Consider the following 20,437-nt stretch of genomic DNA (forward strand, 5'->3'; position numbering starts at 1 on the left):
CACAGAACAGGGAGGTTGTATGAGGCAGTTCAGAAGCTGGAAAGTGTACACGGCTGTATCCTCAGTGGTTGTGAGACGGAGGCTGTCCACAATGCCACATGACCACAGCACCTGTGGCTTAGTGGGAGTGACACACACAGCTGTGACCGACCAGCTCTAGCTCTTGGAGCCGATTTGCTCACCTATAGAATGGAGGCAATACCAGCACCTCTCAGGGTAGCTCCTGGAGTCAGTAGCCCTAGTAGGTGCCCAGGAACTGCTTCTTTGTTGTGCCTTTTTGGCTTTTTTTTTTTTTAAGATTTTATTTATTTATTTATTCATGAGAGAGAGAGGAGAGAGACAGAGAGAGAGAGAGAGAGAGAGAGAGAGAGAGAGGCAGAGACACAGGAAGAGGCTCCATGCAGGGAGCCCAATGCAGGACTCAATCCCCATTCTCCAGGATCAGGCCCTGGGCCAAAGACGGCGCTAAACCGCTGAGCCACCCGGGCTGCCCACTTTTTGGCTTTTTAAATTATTTCAGTGAAAACTTCCAGACACACTGTGGGCAAAATTGATTCTCTCTTCTAGGTTCCTACAGCACTGATGCCGATTATCAGCGAGGCTAGCCAGGCTTGGATCCTGGCTCTACAGCTTACTAGCTGACTGACCTTCAGGCAATTTCTTAACCATACTGAGCCATATCCAGTGCACTCCAAATGAGCTGACACCTGCGATGTCCTCAAGTGTGGGAGACTCGGCTGCATCATTTGTGGTAGTTGGGAGCTGCATTCTGTCTTCCCTCTGACCGTAAAGCGGCTTGATATGGAGTCACCATCTTATTGCAGCACAGAGCTTGCAGTCCTGAGTTTCTTTTCTTTTTTTTTTTTTTTTTAATTATTTATTTTTGATAGTCATACAGAGAGATAGAGAGAGAGAGGCAGAGACACAGGCAGAGGGAGAAGCAGGCTCCATGCACCGGGAGCCCGACGTGGGATTCGATCCCGGGTCTCCAGGATCGCGCCCTGGGCCAAAGGCAGGCGCCAAACCGCTGCGCCACCCAGGGATCCCCAGTCCTGAGTTTCCATGCAAGTTCAGTCTTCTTTGGGAACAGTTTCGCCCCCAGAAGAAGCAGTGAGTCTTTGTGTGTGACTAACCTGGTTCATAGCCCTTCTCTGTCCTACCTTCCTGGCCGGGAGGAGAGTGGCCCAGTTCCCACTCTCAGGGCAGAAAGGGCATTTGATATGGCCCAAAGGAGGATGAGTAGAGTCTGTGAGGGTTTCTGAAGTCTGTTTCGAAGCAGCAGGGGCAGGTGCCCAGGAGGGCACTTGACTGTGACAGTGTCTGGAAATCTGTGCCCCTTCCCCCAAGGAATCCTGCTCAGCCATTTGAGCGTAGTGGCAACTCAACCTCACACATTTGTTGAGAGCTTTAAGTATGATATTGTGTGTGTCTAGTACACTGCCTGGCACCAAATATCGGAACAGATGAGGTCTGTGTTTAATTCTGTGAAGGCACATCTTACTCCACGCAGATGGTCAAGCCCAGAGTGGGCAGGTGCCAAAGCGTTGAACTGAAGTGAATCATCACCACGCCAGCACTTGCCCCATCCTGACTTCCTATTTCTCCAGAAAGCACTCTCCTGCAAGGGCCTTGCTCTCTGGAGGTGAGCAGTTGACACCCAACACCTTATTGCCCTCCAATTCATTAATTCCACAGCATATATTAAGCACATACTACATCCGGCCCTGCCCGCTTGCTCCTAGGCTGTAAAGCCCCCATCCCTGCCCTGTTTCACTCTGCAGGCACAGAGTTTGTCTCTTGTTTCTTCTCCTTACCCTTCAGTTTGTAAAAATTCTCCAGCACCAGGGCACCTGGTGGGCTCTGTCAGTGCAACATGTGAGTTTTGATCTTGGGGTTGTGGGTTCAAGTGCCACACTAGGTGTCGGTATTGCTTTAAAAATAAAGTCTTAAAAATTACATTTTGGGGTGTCTGCGTGGCTCAGTCAGTGAAGCATCTGCCTTCAGCTCAGGTCATGATTCCGGGGTCCTGGTATCAAGCCCCACATCAAGGCTCCTCTCCTTCTGCCCCTCCCTTTGCTCACTCACGCTCCCTGTCTCTGTCTCAAATGAATAAATTAAATCTTTAAAAAGAAGAAACCAGATTCATATCCAGAATCCCATGACACACACCACATATTTCAGGAAAACCTCTGGTGTCCCAGACACTATGCTAGACACTGGCTATTTTGAAAACCTGCAGTGGGGATCCCTGGGTGGTGCAGCGGTTTGGCGCCTGCCTTTGGCCCAGGGCGCGATCCTGGAGACCCGGGATCGAATCCCACGTCGGGCTCTCGGTGCATGGAGCCTGCTTCTCCCTCCGCCTGTGTCTCTGCCTCTCTCTCTCTCTCTGTGACTATCATAAATAAATAAAAATTAAAAAAAATGAAAACCTGCAGTGTTCATATTGTTTTAAATCATTCCTTGTCTTCATGGAGTGTTCTACTCCACCAAGCTGAAGCCTGCTTTGGCTTCTAAAGGACGTGCTGACTGCGTGGCAGCATTTCTGGATCCTTTTCTCCAAAGGTATCAGTCAGGGGATGCGGCTCAGTAGTGAGCTGGCCTGGAGAATTTCCTGGGCAGCTCTTGCTCTGTGGGCAAGCTTCACCTTCTCCAGCCTGGGAGGTCTCAGCCCAAAAGCTCTCAAGCACCTCCTCTCCCTAGCAAGTATTTCCTAGCATACTCTCTCCTCCGCTGAAATGAATGTAAAGAGGATTTACTTATACACCTAATTTAAAAGAATAAACAGTTACCTTAACTGGAATATTAAGAAAGAGTATGGGACAAATTTTTATTATAAAATATGTTTTCAGTAAGTAAATGCTTAGGCCCCATCATCTAAAACACATAATGTAGTCAGATCTTGTGCTAACCTAAAGGGAATAAATGGGATTTAATAGAAGCAAAAACGGGCCACGAATTAATAATTTATAAGCAATGTATGTCATTTTCACAATATGTGATTATCACTGTGCTACAAATACATAAAATATATGACAAATCAAAATATTTAAGGGGGCGCCTGGCTGGCTCAGTTTGTGGAGCATGTGACGTAAGTTCGATCCCCACATTGGGTACAGAGATTACTTAAAAATAGAATCTTAAAAAAAAAGGAGAAACTTTTATAGTATGCAAATTACACCTGAATGAAGTTAGCATAAAGTGTATTGCGTATTTGTGGTTGGTTGGTTGCTTTTGCAAGGATCTGCACTAGTACACGGAAACTCTTTTCAATAACATATTTTACACAGCTGGAGGCATGTAAAATACTGAGAAGACAGATTACGATAAATACTGGGAAGACAGATACGATAATTTCAGGATGAAGGACTGTCTTTACGCTTTCTTCTTCATGATGATCTGCTAAATTATTGGGCTTTCCCCTCTCCTCCCAAAAAGCTTCATGTAAAACTTCCCTTTATGGGATGCTTGGGTGGCTCAAATGGTTGAGCGTCTGCCTTTGGCTCAGGGTGTGTTCCCAGGGTCCTGGGATTGAGTCCCACAGCGGGTTCCCTGCATGGATCCAGCTTCTCCTTCTGCCTTCTGTGTCTCTGCCTCTCTCTCTGCGTGTGTGTGTGTGTGTGTGTGTGTGTGTCTCATGAATAAATAGATAAAAATCTTAAAAAAAAAAAAACCTTCTCTTTATTATTATATGATAAAGTCCTACTCAAATTTAAAGGCTTAAATTCGATTTTTACTTTGACCATGTTGTTGAGCAGAACACTCCAAAGTCAAGTAGAATGAGAGATGGTTTTTCCTCGTGTGGGACAGTAATGCGCTTTCTGGAATGTCTGCCTTTCCTGTCCTGGTGCCCCAAAGTTCTCAGATTACCTTCTTGCTGATAGCTGTCCCCGCTAAAGACACAAGTTTTTAGGACGCCCCCTAGGGGGCGACTGAAGACCATTGCCCTGGGGCACCCCCTCCAATATCTAGATCTGCTGGCGGTGGCCACCAGGGGCGCGCGAGGTGGCCTAGACACCCTCCTCAGTCCCCTTTACACAGCACTTTTAAAAGACTTAGTTGAACTCTAGAGAGGGCATCTGGGAACGAAACATAAGCGACAAGAAGTACAAAAATAGTTTGGCTGAGCCAGCACCACAGCTCTGAGCCCACTTTGCCCGCCCTGTACTGGGCTGTAGGCTTTGCTCAGATGCAAGCTCCAGTGAGGGAGATGGCTACCTGTTCTTTAGGCCTCAGACCAGCTCCCAAGGGAGGAGATGCCTTCCCAGGCCCAGGTCACCCCCACAGTCAAGTCAAAGAGAGGTATTTTCTCATTCCACCCACTGCAGAGCAGGAGATCAAAAAGTTTTTACTAGATGAATGAATCCATCAACCTTATCAATCCAGCTAGAATACATCCCTTACTTACTAGGGTGTGGTTTCGTCCCTGGATTCATCTGATTAACCAACCCTCTCCCCACAGCCTTATTGAGATATAACTGACATATCACAATTGGTAAGTTTAGGGTGTACAATGTGATGATTTGATACATGTGCATACTGCAAAATAAAGTTAGTTTGATTCACCAACTCTTCACCAATACACCTAGCATTGAGGGAAGGCCTGGGGCAAACTGAAAGTACTTGTTTGTACCCTGCATGCTATCCTGTAAGTTTCTCAAGAGAACAGCCGCCAATCTTTCATGAAGTCTTCTCGCAACCATTGGCCTGACCACTTCACATCACCAATGAAATGCACGAGGCACAGAGAAACCACAGAGCAGTAAGTGGCAGAGAGTCGAACCTCATTTCAGATATGTCCTGTTCTGAAGCCCAGGAAGCTCTCAGCTGCCACGTCACCTGGTCTCCCAGGCACCTGAGCAGTGTGTCAGTCTTCCTCAAAGGTGATAACTGGTTGCAGAGCAAATTTCCTGGTTCCTTTTTCTTTGAAACCTCAAAGCTCCTCCCTCAGAGGCAAGGGCAGGATGGGGCCTCACTGTACACAATGAGAAGACAGTGAGATCTAACAGAGATACAGCTGAGGCTGCAGGAAGGATCGGCTCCCACGCTGAACACCAGGGAACTGCCCTCGTGTTCCGTCCTGCTCTGAGCCTCCCATGCAAGGTGGTGATGAGGCCCATAGAAGATAAGAATGTCTGTGAACTGGAAAGTTCCATGGAAAATTCAGAAAGGAATCAGGAGTTTGTTACTCAGCCTCCGGGTACAGTTCCAGGATCTTCTACACAAAATCCCTACCTCCAACCTCACCCGATCCAGTCGCCACCATTTCTCTCTTGTTCCCTTGAAGAGAGGCAGGATGGAAGGTTGTTTCAGTGTGGACCGTGGAGGACTGTTTGGGCCTAAAATCCTTGCTCTGTCACTCACTAGACCTGAGATACTGGGAAGTGACTTGACTTCTCTGGGCTTTGTTCCCTCATCTCCAGAAGCATTGCCTCAAGGGTTTTTGTGAGGGTTTAATGCAACAATGTACATGATATGATTTGTAGCCAAACTCCTTCAGCACTTCCTGCACTCACAGGCCATCTCTGGCCTTCTCTGCTCAGGAGCATCACTTGCCAAGGTCACTAATGATCTCTGTTGCTGAGTCCAACGGGTGATGTTCAGCTCTTATTTGACTTGACTCTACCTCAGGGGACACATGACTTTCCTCTTCTTGAAGCATGCTCTTGTTTTCACGACTCCATACTCTACTGGTTGAGATTTTACCCCACTTCTTTGGCTGTTCCTTCTCTTTGCCGGCACCCCCTCCTCTTTCCTTCTATGGGTGTCCCTTTGAGGGTCTGTCCTAGACTGCTCTCCCCATGCATCATGCTCCCTCCAGGACACCATACCATGCTTTTATTGCTTCCTAGTCGCTTTTGGTTCCAAAATCTCCACCTCCAATCCCAATCTTTCTCCTGGGATTGACTCTATCATGGGACTCAGCTCCCCAGATCTTTCCTCTGGGTGTCTCAGACACGTCAGCAGGACCATCATGAGGTCATCCTCTGCTCCAGCCAAGCCACTCTTCCTCCTGTGTTCTCTTCCCATGAATGCAACTGCTTCTTCCCAGAATCTGGAGCTCATCCTTGACTCTGTCTTCTCTGTATCCTTACCCCCATTATTTCTTCTAAACTACTGAAACATCTCTCTCTTGGTCTCTTAACCTTTACTTTCTCTTCCAATCCATTCCCCAAGAACTGGATTTTCTAACTAAAATACAAATTCTGAAGTCTCCTCTCTCTCTCTCTCTCTCTCCTAAATTCCTTTGGTGGCTCCATACTGCCCTTAAGAGAGGTTATGGGACCTGGCCTCTTGTCCCACCCTCATTTCTCACCTGTCTACTTCCACTTTATGCTCCAACAACATTTCCTCTTATAAGCCATATTTCATCTCACCTCTGCTCTCCCTTTCACCATGAGTACTTCCTTTTTCTCCTTTCTCTCTCTCGAAAAAAATGAAGTACTCCTTTTAATCATTGAGGCCTGAGATTTAATGTCACTGCCATCAGAACCATCTTCCTCACACCTCTGCTAGGGCTAGGCATCCTTGCTATGTGCTCCCCAATTCACACATTCAACAAATAATCATTGAACATTTATTTATATATGCCAGACACTCTTCTAGGTCTTGGGGATACAGCAACAAATAGAGTGCTAAAGTCCTTGGCCCTATGGCGCTTATATTTGAGTGGAGATCGGAGACAAAACACAGATAATTCCAGGTGGCTGGTGGCCGTGAGAATTACAAAGCAAAATAAAGGATAGAGCATGCTGGACAGAGCCAGTGAGGGGGCTAGTGAGGAGTTTGGAGGAAAAGCTTGGTTGCCAAATTGGTGACCACATAATGAGTCTAAATTTTGTTCTAAGATGGAAATTCACCGGAGAGTTTGTTGCAGGAAAATGCCAAGATTAGATTTATATTTTCAAAATATCACTTTGGCTGCTGTGTAGAAATCTGACTGAAAGGAGCAGCTGCAAGCCAGGAAGACCAGCCTCTTCCCCCTTGTTCTGTATCCCTTCCGCAGACTCTTCCTTCAGCAGTGCACTTCACCTCCAGTCGGACTCCTTAATGCTTAATGCTCGTGATACAAGCTCACAGCCCTGCCTGTCATGGGCAGTTTAACACGGTTGTAATGAATCCTACCAGTGGGGAAGCCCGTTGTTAGTGTAGTGACAAGTGTGTCCTGCCCGCCCCCCCCCCCCCCCCCCCCCCCCGCGGCCCCGCCGCATCCCCAGCGGCTCCCTAGTCCCCCTCCTGGCCCCGCCCCATTCCCCCTCTCAGGCCCGCCCTATTCTTTCTGCAGACCCGCCCCACCCCCAACCCTGGCACCACCCCCCAGCCCTGGCACGCCCGGCAGGGCCCCATCCCCGCCGCCAGCAGTGCCTGGCGCTGGTCCCGTGCTCGGTGTACGTTTGTCGAATGACTAAAGAATCTATTTTGTTTTTTAAGATTTTATTTATTTATTCATGTGAGACACATACACAGAGGCAAGAAACACAGGCAGAGGGAGAAGCAGGCTCCATGCAGGGAGTCTGATGTGGGACTCGATCCCGGGACTCCAGGATCACGCCCTGGGCTGAAGGCAGGCGCTAAACCGCTGAGTCACCCAGGGATCCCCAAGAATGGATAAATTATGAGCTTCCCACTGCACCTCTCAAAAAAACAGGCGGATGGAGAGCATTTAAAGATTGCATCCCCTCTGGGATCCCTGGGTGGCGCAGCGGTTTGGCGCCTGCCTTTGGCCCAGGGCGCGATCCTGGAGACCCGGGATCGAATCCCACATCAGGCTCCCGGTGCATGGAGCCTGCTTCTCCCTCCGCCTGTGTCTCTGCCTCTCTCTCTCTCTCTCTGTGACTATCATAAATAAAAAAAATAAAAAAAATAAAAAAGATTGCATCCCCTCTCCACTAGTGTAAGAGGGCCATTCCTACAATTAATAACAACGATGATGAAAAGGGGAACTCCAAACTCAGGGAGGGGAAAATGAATCCAACACGCCTGCCGCCGCCGAGGGGACACAAAGCGTCAGCCGGAGGCGAAGGGAAAGCCCTGCGCCGCCCACGCTGTGGGGAGACTGCAAGGAGCTCAGCACAACCAAGGCTGCCACCAGCCCAGCCGCAGCCTCTCGACGCGCAGCCGCGGGACGCGCGGGGCGGTGGGGCGGGGCCGCGAGTCACTGGGAGGCGGGAAGCGGGCCCTTTCCGCACGCCCATTGGTCTTTCTCGGGATGGACTGCTCTCGCTGACCAATCGTATCCCAGATAGGGCGCAAGCGTATTCGGGAGTCCACGCGAACGAGGGCGCGGAAGGCAAGAAGCGCGCATGCGCCTAGGCGGCTAGCTGGCGGTAACGGGCGGGGTGGGTGGATTCTCTCAGCGAGTCCCGCCCTGCGAGGCTCCGCTGCATCCCGGAGGTTCTCAGGGAGCCTCGGGACCGGGAATGTTCAGTGCCCAGAAACTGCCCCACTGGGAACCCCCGTCTCCGCCTCCTCCTACCCCGAGTTGTTGTCCGGCCGCGCCCTGACCCGCTCGAGGTTGTGAATTATTGAAGAAGCTGTGCAGCCTGACGCCTCCCCGCCGTGGCCGCCCCGCCCCGCCCCGCCTCGCCCTTCTAGTCGCTGTTACCCCAGCGCAGCGAGCTACACCAGCAAGAGGTTGCCCTAGGTAGTGGTAATCCTAGATAGTGCTGAGTGCTCAGAAAAACGTGGCACTGACAGAATGACTGGTGCCCGGCGCCCAGGTGACGAGGGCACAGCTGCGGGGCGTGGCGATTCAACGTAGGGGATGAGCAGGTGCACAAGTCTCTGTGTGAGGCCATTTGGCTGGAGCAGAGAGGCTATAGCTGACCATAGCCTGCTCAGGAGTTTGGAGAGTATCCAAATACACCTTGATGTGACAGATGTATCACTCTGCCAAGGGGAGAGATTTTTAGGAAGAGTGGAAATAGTTAAGAGGCTGGGATCGAGGAGAGGGGCTTGAACCTCCCTAGGTAGCTGGTGAAACAGCTGAATTCATGAATTCAGGAGAGGAGTGGGCGTGTTGGATGAGGGAAAAGATGAAATCAGGACGATTCCAAAGCTTCTGAAATGTGCAGCTGGGTGAATGGTGGTGCTGTTTATTGAGATGAGAACAGGTGCTGGGGATGGGACTCAAGGTTCATCTGTGGCCATGGTGAGTCTGAGGTGACCATTGGAGACCCAGGCAGACCTGTCAAGTTGGATGTTGGAGCTCTTGGAGAGGGATCAAGGAGGGAGTTATGCATGGACATGTAGATGGGTACTTAAAGCCATGGATTTTGATAGTGCCACTTGCAGACAGAGGGCAGACAGAAAACAGAAGAGGGCCAAGGGGAAAGCCCTGGGGTTCTCCAGCATCACAACAGCCCAGCAGAGGTGTAGGAGCTGCCAAAGGAAATCCAAAAAGTGTGGAGAGGGAAAGTAGGAGTATGATTACTTCAAAGACAAGAAAGGGCAAAATTCAAGAGAAACAACGTGGATTACCTGGGCTAAATGTTTCTCAGGAGTCAAGTGACATGCAGGCAGAGAAATAGCCTTTGAGTCTGAAACCCTTTTTGGTTACTGAACACTTTTTCAAGAGCAGTGCCTAGGGAGAGATGGGATGGAGCCTGACTGTGGAGTGTTCCAAGAAGAGGAGGGAAGGGAGAAAACATTTCACTATGAAAAGGAGCACAGATACAGATAGCTGGAAATAAATGTCTTGAGAGTTTTCTTTCTTTTTTTTTTTTTAAGATTTTATTTATTCATGAGAGACAGAGAGAGAGAGAGAGATGCAGAGACACAGGCAGAGGAAGAAGCAGGCTCCATGCAAGGAGCCCGATATGGGACTCAATTCTGGGACTGCGGGATCACACCCTGAGCCAAAGGCAGATGCCCAATTACTGAGCCACCCAGGCAACCCTTGAGAAGGTTTTAACTATGACTATGAGTCATAACTATAACTATGAACAAATTTCAGTGGTGACAAAGAATGATCCAGAAGAGAAGGGGAAAACTGAAATTTATTGAGGACTTATTTAGTATATTAAGAGCTTTACAAACATTCATCTTCACAAGGTTTTACAGAGCAGGCAATTGAGGTTAAATACTTTGCCCAAGGTCATGCAGCTGGACGAGGCAGAGCTGAGAGCCACCCAGATTTCTCTGACTCTTCATGCCTTACCACCCCATCGCACAGGCACACCGCCCTGTATGCTGAAGCACTGGGATATGCCTCTGCCCTGGCTATAGAGTCCCTCTCGAATCGGACAGCTTTCATGCTAGGGGATGGGACTTTTATTTTCCTCTTCCAATGCTGTAAGCAGGGGTCTCTCCCCCTCAACAGCCTGAATACCCATGCAGCACAGGACAGAAGCTCTCCCAGTCCAGAGGGGCCCAGGCAAGCAGCAGGAACCCCCAGAGGTAGGAGGCAAAGGTATACTTCGGGGGGTGTTCAGCGGGTTTCTTTGTGTCAGCCAGTGCATGGGGTGCTAGAGGTTGTTGGTCCCAACCATCTGGTGCCTGTGGCCCCAGCATTCATCTGGATATGTTCAGAGTGGCAAGAAGCCCAGGTCAGAGTCCAGTCTCCCGGCTGCCCCCACTGAGGCTGAGGCTGTGGGGGCGGGTACCCCGTTCTAGCCGGCGGCCAGACAGGAGGCGCCGCAGGGAAGAGCCGGAGCTCAGGTCGCCACAGCTGCGAAGGTGGAGGCTCTCTCGGCCTGGCCGGCCCCATGGGCTCCGGGGCACCTAGAGGGGGGCACAGGACAGGGCATCAGTGAGGTTCAGCCCGAAGCTCCAGGCTTTCCTAGGTATCTTCCCAGATTCCCATAATTCCTACCTGCTTAAGCCCATGGGCCCCATTCCCACTGGGGTCTGGGGCCTTCTTGGACATCTGAAAGAAACGAGTGACCAAGCCCCGGCCTGGCCAGCTGCTCTTTAGGTCTCCCAGGGAGTGGGCGGGTGCAGGGCCGGAGGGCAGGGGGACTTTCTGAAAGGTGGGCATGGGGCGCCGTTTCTCAGCTGAGCGGGCACGAAGCAACTTGGGTGAAGGGCAGCGGGCTAGACGGAAGAGGCAGGCTTCAGAGCAGAGCCCTGGAGAGAGAGAGGAAGGGAAGATGGGAAGGAGGTGCACAAAGGGCCAGGCAGCACTCCCTGCCCACCCCCAACCCCCCAACCACAGGCCTGACCTGTGTCTGCGGAGGAAACGGAAGCAGCTTCTTCCTCAAGCACTTTGGTATAAAGGTCCCTGAAGTCAGCTGGGGAGTAGAGGGAGGGAGTGGAGGTGCCCTGTGGATATGCCCACCGACCCACAGCCCTGCTTGGAGAGACTCAAGCCCAGCCCCCACACTCCATCCTCAACCATGGAGGCACCACCTCTGCCCACGTCTGCCAGAAACCTGATGGTAGAGCCCAGTGACACAGGGGCCAAAGCGCTGGTTGGCGGCTGTGTGCTCCACCTGCCTGATACCTGATGCCTCAGGGCAGGGATGAGCACCTTCTGTGCCAGTGCTCAGATCCTCCTGGCATCACCTCATTCCTCAGTAACTATAACACCTGGGCTGCACACTGCTGCTACACCCCATTAACAGGCAGGAAGCCGAGGCTTGGGGGTTAACTAGTTCCAGCTGTGAGCTGTGGAATGTGTTTTCAGAAAATGTCCTCCTCTCTTGGCTACTCGGCTACTGATGGTGCTTTAGGAGGTGTCTACTGCAGGAGTGACCTCGCCCTTTCTTCCTCCCCAGGCACCTCACAGCATCCCTGAGGCCTGGGAGTACCACAGGCCCTCTCACTGCCCTGCCTGCCCCCTCCTGAACCTTGAGGGGTGTGGGGTGCTTACCGGTGTCGCTGGAGGTGGTGATACCTGGGTCACTGTGGGACCGAGGCAGCAGCAGCGGTGGCGGCACAGGAGCCGGGTGAGGAGGCCGCTGCCCCGGCGGGGTGAGGGAACCTGAGCTGTCGCTGAAGCGGCGAGTGGGACCGCGGGCTGGAGGGGCTGTGGGGGCTTGGGGCCGGCTGCCTCCGCGGGGGACCCGCCGCCTCAGCTCAGGGAAGCAGGGTCCCACCCAGGGCGGCCAGCCCTCCAGCCGGTGGCAGCTGCGGGCGGTTGTGGGGGCGCCCAGAGGCGGTGGGGCCTCAGGGGCAGAGCAGGAGTAGGAGCGGGCAGCCCGCGGGGGCCGCTGAGGCAGGGGGCTGTCCTCGAAGGGGCCCCGCAGGCCGCAGTCCAGGCTGAGGCAGTAGCCAGCTCGGCTGCGCTGGATGGAGCGGAAGAGCACGTAGTCGACGGATCGCACGGAGCCCTGCAGCTCCAGCAGGCAGGAGTCCTCCGATGGGCTGGAGCCCCCGGGGAAGTCACCAATGGCTGACAGCACCAGAGACCCACTATCCATGGACACTGTGAGTGGCGGCGGTGGGCACGGGGTGGCATCAGAAACCCGGTAGGGGCCACTCCACCTCCAGTTCTTCACCCCCCCGCAGGGGGGGTGCTGATCAAGTCCAGAAGCCCCTAACCCGGCCCCACCCACCTCTGTTTTCCCAGGCAGCCCAGCCGGAGTCCACCCTCCCGGCCTTCTGCTCACCATCTACAATGGAGGCCACGCGGTCGCAGATGCAGGAGCTATCGTGAAGCTGAGGATCAAACAGAGTGGCCTGCAGAAAATACAAGTGTCAAGGGGCCAGCTGGTGTGATGGACAGAACTCTGAAGACCGAGATTTCAGGCCCGCTTGGCCACTCTGTACAGGTCAGTTATGTGGGCCTCAGTTTTCACATCTGTAAAATAGAAGTAATAGTTCCTACCCCTGCCCCCACCAAATCAGGCTCCAGGGAAGACCAAAGATGACCATGGATGTGCTGGTGCTATCAAGATGTGACAACTGCTGTTTCCCTGTCCAGCAACAGCAGCTCCCTCAGCTTTTCAGGCTCTCTCCCCAGCTCCCCAGCCCACCCTAAGCCCTGCTCTCACCTGGCTGTCTCCTCGTAGCCCCATGACAGCCTCATAAGAAGGGGGGCAGTCGGTAGGGTACAAGGGCACTGGACTGTCCATGGAGCCATTGTAGGTGATGCTGGCAAAATGAGGGAGAGTAAGAAGCTTGGAAAAGCATTCCTAATCCACAGTGCTCCCTCCCCACCAGTCCAGGCTGCAGCCCCAGCTCCCTTCCTCAGTTCCCAGTAGGAACCCACCAGGTCTCACCTCTGTGCATCTGTTTCGGAGCTACAGGTGTACTCTGGGGGATAGTAGGGCGGAGGGGGTACTGGTGGTACAAATTCTTCCAAATCCAGCATGGTGTGCAGGAGAGGGGCTGGGGGCGACGATGCACAGCCCAGGGACCCCAAAGGGCCAGAGACTGAGCGCTCAGGGGCCAGCTGCTGGGGAGCAAGCAGGTCAGCAAGCCTGGTTTCTGGGAGTCCAGCTCCTAGGCTCCCAAAATCTTCCATGTTTCCCTGGCCCTGCCCTCTCCCTCAGCCAGAACTGGCTCCTCTCTGCCCCAGCCATCTAGAAAGTCCTCCACTTTATGGGCTTACCTACACTCAGAACTGCCACCTGCCTTCTGCCCCCACTAGAACATCAACCCTTTATCCTTGTCCCCATCTAGGATCTTCTGGACTCCACCCAAGGGCAGTCCCATTGTCTAATGTTCCCTCTCTGGGCTGACTAGCATCACATAATTCTCTCACTCCCCGTCCTTCCCCTCCTCATCATTCCTTGGACCACCTAAATATCCCTACACTAGATACATATATACACTAGAGATCCCTACACTATACTGCCTAATAAGTGGTGCTCAGAAGCCCAGCACTGTAGCCACCATCCCCTCAAGCCCAATCCCAGCACACACACATCCCTACCCCCATCACACCTGCTCGGCTTTGACCCTGGCCCCCTCACCGTGTGCACGAGGTCCAGGGAGAAGATTTGGATGCAGCAGATGATAGCTGAGAGGGTACAGATGATGGCGGCACAAATGGTCAGCCCACAGACACTGAAGAGCAGGTTCTGAAAGCAAGAGTGGAAGAGGGATGTGAGCGGGGCCTAGGGAGGGGTGAATCTCACCAGTTCTGGGTCCCTGAGGACCCCAGAAAGGGAGGCAAAAGTGAAAGCCAGGAGAATGATAGGAGAGAAAAGAATGAATGAGGCAGGGAGAGCACGCTCACCTTGAGGGCTCCTCGGGCTTCGTCACAGGTGGAGTTAGAGGCAACTTTCAGTTCCTGGCCTGACTCTGGGCAGGGCCGGAGGAGGGGAACGGAGGGGCAGCACACACAGACCTTTCCTTCCTGGGTGGCAGTGAGGAGGGTGAAGCAGCCCAAGTCAGGGTGAAGCAGCCCAAGTCAGGACAAACCCAGGTGTCCTGCACAGCTCCCCCCACCAGTTCTTTCAGGCTTTCCTTTCTCAGTCTTACCATGGAGCAGTCTTGGAAGTCTCGGGCCAGCTGAGCATTCTTACAGGAGAGAACAGAGCCAGCCATGCTGAGCATGACACAGAGCACGGAAAGCAGGGAGAAGAAGGAGATCTGGGGGAAGCAGGTGCACACTCAGGGCTGGAGCCCTCATTCAGGCCAGTTCTCTTCTCGGGGGCATAAGTGGGCATCGCCTCCGGTGCTGGGCACCTGACTCCCAGTGGGCACCAGACCCCAACACCTACCACTAAAGTGAATGGCCGCTTCCAAGACACAACGCCAACTACCCCGGAGAACGCCAGCTGGGGACAGAGTGGGTACAGGCTCAGCCTGGCAAGGGGGAGGCACATGAGTGAGCCCCTCACCACAGGGCGTGCCCAGCCCTGTAAGACAGAAGCCCAGAAGAAGGAGAGGCCAGCATTTGGACTGGCAGCTAATATGGAGGGGTGGGGCCCCAGGAGCCTACCCCACCCAAGGACTGTGCACCCAACTCACCGAGAACCCAGCCCAAGATGGGCAGGACCTCTTGATGCTCTCAGTGGTGGTGACGGAGGAGGCCACCATGCTGAAGGTGACCACCAGGACGCCCAGGAGCACCTGGGCCAGCCCTAGCGTGAGCAGGGCCTGCAGCCAGGGTCGGTGGAGGCGGAGGTGGGTAAGGCCCCGGGTGCTGGGTCGGCTGGTCAGCGAGCGGCTGGAGTCACTGGGTGAGGGCATCATGCCTGCTGCCCGGTTGCCTGCGCCTCGCTCGGCCTCCACTGTCGCTTGGGAGCATCTCAGAGGCGCCCAAGGCCCCCTCGTCCCTCCTCTCCACCCTCTTTGCTCTAGAACCCACCTCCCGGATGGGGCCCCTGGGGCATGGCCTAGAGCATCCAGCTGGGCGGGGGCCCAAGGGAGGGGCGTCGCGGAGGGATCGCGGAGCGCTCCCTCCCCACCGCGGGCACCGGACGGGCACCGTGCCCGGGACGGCGATGAGGTCGCTGGGGCGCCGGCTCATCGCATCTCCCTGGAGAACAGGGGCGCCGAGAAGGGCAGGTCCAGGAGCGGCCGCGGTCCGGAACCCGGGGAAAGGCGGGGAGGGTAGAGGCGAGGAGGGTGGAAGGAAGAGGGGAGGAGTCCTGGAGTCCGAGACCGTCTGTCGGGGAGAGGCCGGGGCGCCACCGGCTGCGGGGCACCCCGCCCCGCAACCCGCGACACGCTGCGCTCCCCAGCCCGGGCGGCAGCAGGTCCTGCCCGGCGGCGGGGGCGGGGCGGGGGCGGGGGCGGGGGCGGGGCTGCGCGGTGCACCCCGGGAGTCCGCGTCGGCCTGCAGGCCCGGTGCAGGGGGGCGGGGCGGGCCAGGGCACCCCGGGAGCCAGTATCTGCCCGCGATCCTGGTACAGGGGGCGGCCGGCAGGGGTGGGGCGCCCCAGGAGCCCACGTACGCCCGCAGGCCTGGTGCAGGGGGTGCTCTGCCCGCCTCCCCAGGCCTGGGGCCCGATCCCAGCCCCGCCCAGCCTCTGGGGCCCTGGGCCTGCAGCGTCCCCAGCAGAGGCGGCAGCACCTTCCGGGTGTGGAGCGGAATCGCCCAGCCCCGCCGCCCCGCCCTCCGCAGCGTCTGCTGGCTCCCAAGCCCTACCCGACCTTCCCCTGGAGTTCATTCTGCTTCCGCTCCGGTCCCTGCCCCTGCCGCACTCCCTTTTGTCTTCCAAATGCCTAGTTCTCAATAAAAATTCCGGAAAGGGGGCTGGAGTTCCAGTTCCACTTTCTTTTTATTTAAATAACCGAAGCAACAGCCTTGGCACAGCAGAGGGAAGCTGGGTTGGGGTGTGTGAGAGGTGGCAGTAGTGTGGCCTATTGTGGGGGCGGTGGCAGGGGTAGCGGGACTGGGTCACAGTGGGCTCCCCACACCCTTAAGTCAGGGTCAGCAGTTATGGCTGCAGACCTGGGGGCATGAGAGGAGACCCCAAGTAGTGACAGATGTCTCACCAAGCCCCAGAGCCCTCAGGGATGGGGGCTAAGTGCGCTCCCTCCAGGCCAGAGCATCCCCGCCAGGGCTCATGGGGCTCGGAAGGCATTTTCGGCAGCGCCAGCGGCTGCGTTGGCGGCGGCAGTTCGCACCGCGGGGTTGGAGAAGACACCAGCAGCAAATTCTTGCTGGGCTTTCTGAAAGCTGGCACCTGTGCGGCGGTACAAGGAGTGGATCTGCAAGTAGATGGCAGAGATGATTGCTGTGCCCGCCGCCACCCCAACCTAACGCCTACAATCCTACAATACCACCACTCACTCACCGCGGCTTTCACTTTTCCTTCTTGGCTCCCTCCCTCCCAACACACACTCCCTGAGAGATCCATTAGCTGAGAACCTGCACGTCTTTGGCCAGGCCCTCCCAAGTTCTTCCAGAGTGACCCAGCCAGGCCCCTAGGGGCACATGATCTCACTCTTCAGGCCCCACCTTCTACACAGCCCCTCACCCGCTTTAGCATCACAATTCCCAGCACAGCTATGCCAGTGAAGAGCAGGGCAACCAGGAGCATGAGCACAGCTACAGCCGTGTTGGTCTTCAGCACCACCAGAGCAGAGATCCAGCCACTGCCAGGAGGGGAAAGCAGGGGGCAGTGAAGAGGGTGGCTCCCAGCAGGGCTCTGTCCTCCCAGCTTCTGTACCCCCTGCCAAACAGCCCTACCCTATTCTACCCCCCCTACCCCCGCCCCCTGTCTGTCCATCTCACCAGGGGTCACTCCCCCCACCTCCCACCGCTGGGCAGCTTTCCAAGTACCACAATCCCAAACCACATCTACTGCTCAAAGTTTAATTCCAGCTTCTGAACAATCAGCTCCCAGCTATCCTCAGTCCAAAGAGACTTTTTGTTGAGCAGTCTCTGTACCCTCTTAAAGAGCACTTACTCCTACTTCCTCTAGGAAGCCTTCTCTGATTGAGCGCATGTGCTTTTCCCCTTCCCCAAAGCTAGGCCTGTCTAGAGTTCTGACTGAGCCCTTTCTATCCTGCTTCTTTCATTCAACTGGCACCTCCTGAGAATAAAAACCACACCTTCTTCTGAACAACTCCTACCCCAGTACTCAGTGCTGACTTGGTCTAGAGGAATGAGGGGAAGGGCTGGGGGGGCGTGGACAGCAGCCTCACGGACCTGAACCCCCAACCTGGGATGCCAATGGCCTGGAGGACAAAAAGCACATCCTGGACGAAGAAAATGAAGAAGAAAACGAAGAAATTGAATGAACTGTCACTCCTGCGGGCAGAAAAAATGGGGAGAGTGGGAAACGAATGAGAGCAGGAGCAACAGACGGGCTCATCTTGGGCTCTCCACCACCCCCACATCTGAACTTACCGGAAGGCCTTATACATGGGGCGGTACCAGCACACAAAGGAGCAGGGAGTGAAAAGGAGGACCCAGAGGATAGAGAGCCCAAAGCCTGAGCCATTGCTGGTCTCCACACAGAAACTGGCCAGGCAGGCAAGAAAATTCAGGAGAAGGGCCAGCGTGCTGCCTAAGGGACAGAGGTACAAGACACTGAGCGTGGGCTGCAAAGGCAGCTCCTTCCCGTATGAGTCCATCACACGACAGTCACCAAACTATGGCAGAGTAACAAAAGGAAGCTTCTGCTTTCACAAAATCCTCAACAGTGGAGACAGATTCCTATCACACATGATCACCTTTGCAAAAACATTTAAAGGACTCAGAAAACACTTATGTAGGAGGACAAAGAAAGGGGAAGGAGATAAGAACATGTGCTTTCTAGAAGATGGGAGAACAGGTTTTATGTACTATGAAATGAGTAACCCAGGAAAATTCCTGGAGAAACTAGCCTTAAACTCAAAAGCTGAGCAGAGATGAAATGCTGAGTTCTAGGTGGGTGGGCTCCAGGGTAGAAAAGATGTAAAGTCATTACTTTTACTCTTCCTCCAAAAAAGGCTTCTGGCTACTCACACATCCAGAGGTAGTACATGGTAGATACGGTCTTCTGAAATTCTTGGGGGATCTCCATGGAGATGTCCTGGAAAAAGCAGGGCTGGACTGGGCAAAAAGAAGGTAGGGGGGGCCAATTGTTCTGTCGAGCTGTAAGGCAGAGAAAGAGAGCAGGAGGACCCAGATGTGAGGCAGAGACCAAGAAAGCAATCACCCCTTCCCTTCTGCCCAAGTCCTCTCTTCTGTCTCCAATTGGGGTCTGAGGAGACGAGGGAGAGCACGACTACTGTTGATGGTATATACTACATTTACAACTTTTAGGCATGATGCCAAGCACTCTGTACGGATGATCTTATTTAATTGCCACAACAATCCTGTTAAACAAGTACAAATGTTATCTTTGTTTTACAAGTAAGAAAACCGAGACTCTCAAGATGAAATAACTTACCTAAGAGTTCCTAGGGAATAAATAATAGCACCCAAATTCAAACTCAGCAACGTGGCTCCAGAGTCCATGCTCTTAGGCTGTTTTTGCTTCTTCCAAAGTGCCAAATGCATCCCCACAAAGAGCCCCCTTACCAGCTGTGCCCCCCAGGGCAGCATGCTGCAGTTCCCGCTCCCTCCGGTCCAACTCCTCGGCCTTCCGGTTGAGCTCCTCCTGCTTCTTCAGCAGCTCAGCAGTGGCTGCAGCAGCTGAAGCCTGCCCAGCAAGTGCAGAGGGGAGACATGAGTCCTCTGCCCAGGTCTAGCCCCCACGCCCCCCACCCCCACTCACACACCCTGTTTACCTGGGTGCTGTAGGAGCCATAGTTCTTGGGTTCTGTGGGGCTGAGCTTTCTTGACGACTGCAAGGAGGGCGCCGAGGGTGAAGGCAACGGGGCAGGGGCAGGAGGCTCATAGGCCAGTGGGGGCTGTTGGTTTTGTTAGACTTTAGGATCATCCAATCTCTCTCAACGCAGGTATCTAGAGTCAGCTTGAGTAACTTCAGCTCCAGAACCCATTCCCCAACCTCTCCCCCAGAGTCAAACCTCTGTCAGAGAATTGTTCTCCAAGTTAGGGCAGCCAGCATCACCCTGCACATCCTATCCCTAAGTCAGGACTCATCTACTCAACCCAACCCCTTCACTTTTTAAAGCTGTTAGCATTTTCTGTTCTGTAGGACCAACAGGTCCAGTCCTTCTCATCCCTCGCCCTCTGAATGCACACCTAAGCATAATTGGTTTTCTCAACTCCTACCAGCCTCACTATTTTCTTCAAGGAAACCTCCCCAGATCCTCCTAGAACTGATGCTCAGAGCTCAAATGGAATGGTTGGCCCTCCATCTCCAGGAGGGTTAGGTAAGCCAAAGCTGACGGGCCTCCACAGGGGGCTAAGGTCCTTTGCATGCAGGAACGTCCTGTGTTTCCCAACAGAGTGGGCTCACTGGCATATCCTCCCCTCCCCGCCATCCTGTGTTCCCCCAATCTCACCTCCCGGGTCTCAAAAGGGTTGTAGACGTCAAGAGTGGCATACTGCGGGCTGGGTCGGTGCTGGATCACAGCTGGGTCCTGCGGGCAGAGGGCCGGGGCTCAGCTGGCACCTAGTGCCTCTGGGAGGAACTCCCCGGGCCTCTTCTGATGCCGGTGGCTCCAAGCACTGCATCTTGGAGGCCACGCTGTTGTCCCAACATTTGCCCCTCCATCCTTCACCCCACACTGCTAGCACCAGCTCCTTATAGGGGCACGGCCCGCCCCCAGGGTGCTCACTGGTCTGGAGTCACCGTCACCCCCACGTGGCGGCCCTTCCCCGGAACAAATCTCAGGAATGGGAATACAAGTTAGCCCGTCCAGAACCAAGAAGAGTCAACCGAACTAGCCAAGGAAGGCGCATCACCTGAAAGGGGTTGTCAAGCTCGCCGGGCCCGGCGAAGGGGTTTTCGCCGTCTCTGCTCTGAGCCATGTTTGCAACTGCGGCCTGAGCCGCCCCTGCCCTCCACGCCCCTGCACGGCGGCGGCTGCAGCTCCCTCCGCTTCTCCCGGTCCGCCCGCTCGGCTGTGCACGGATTGGCCGCGAAGGCCGGAAGGACCCCGAGAATCCCCGCAGCGGCGGCAGGTTGCGCCTGCGCCCCGGTACGGCGAAGACGGAAGAACCACCACGTGACGCCAGGCCCCGCCCACGCCCGAACTA

The 20,437-nt window shown here is 54.4% G+C and overlaps 2 protein-coding genes across 5 annotated transcripts; both read right to left on the reverse strand.

Moving 5' to 3' along the window:
* Nucleotides 1-9,977: 9,977 nt before the first annotated feature.
* On the reverse strand, nt 9,978-15,959 carry FAM189B (family with sequence similarity 189 member B). Of its 4 annotated transcripts, none has more exons than XM_041750939.1 (12): nt 14,860-15,959; nt 14,610-14,666; nt 14,368-14,478; nt 14,123-14,242; nt 13,857-13,964; nt 13,161-13,333; nt 12,933-13,032; nt 12,549-12,618; nt 11,810-12,364; nt 11,160-11,228; nt 10,811-11,064; nt 9,978-10,719 (listed from the first exon to the last, which is right to left on the reverse strand). In XM_041750939.1, exons 1-12 carry the CDS (start codon nt 15,082-15,084, stop codon nt 10,546-10,548), a joined length of 2,016 nt encoding a protein of 671 aa, XP_041606873.1. In that variant the 5' UTR covers nt 15,085-15,959; the 3' UTR covers nt 9,978-10,545. The 4 variants fall into 4 exon arrangements, with proteins under 4 accessions (XP_041606873.1, XP_041606872.1, XP_041606862.1 ...); XM_041750938.1 differs by having other exon boundaries at nt 13,161-13,336; XM_041750928.1 differs by having other exon boundaries at nt 14,610-14,747.
* A 137-nt stretch (nt 15,960-16,096) lies between these two features.
* On the reverse strand, nt 16,097-20,395 carry SCAMP3 (secretory carrier membrane protein 3). Its single transcript, XM_041750944.1, has 9 exons — nt 20,144-20,395; nt 19,741-19,818; nt 19,060-19,182; nt 18,851-18,971; nt 18,293-18,421; nt 17,693-17,852; nt 17,492-17,593; nt 16,818-16,935; nt 16,097-16,548 (listed from the first exon to the last, which is right to left on the reverse strand). The coding sequence occupies exons 1-9, from the start codon at nt 20,207-20,209 to the stop codon at nt 16,402-16,404; spliced, it is 1,044 nt and encodes a 347-aa protein (XP_041606878.1). The 5' UTR covers nt 20,210-20,395; the 3' UTR covers nt 16,097-16,401.
* Nucleotides 20,396-20,437: the final 42 nt, after the last annotated feature.

This window comes from Vulpes lagopus, chromosome 1 (genome assembly GCF_018345385.1).
Source record: "Vulpes lagopus strain Blue_001 chromosome 1, ASM1834538v1, whole genome shotgun sequence".
Lineage (NCBI taxonomy): Eukaryota > Metazoa > Chordata > Mammalia > Carnivora > Canidae > Vulpes > Vulpes lagopus.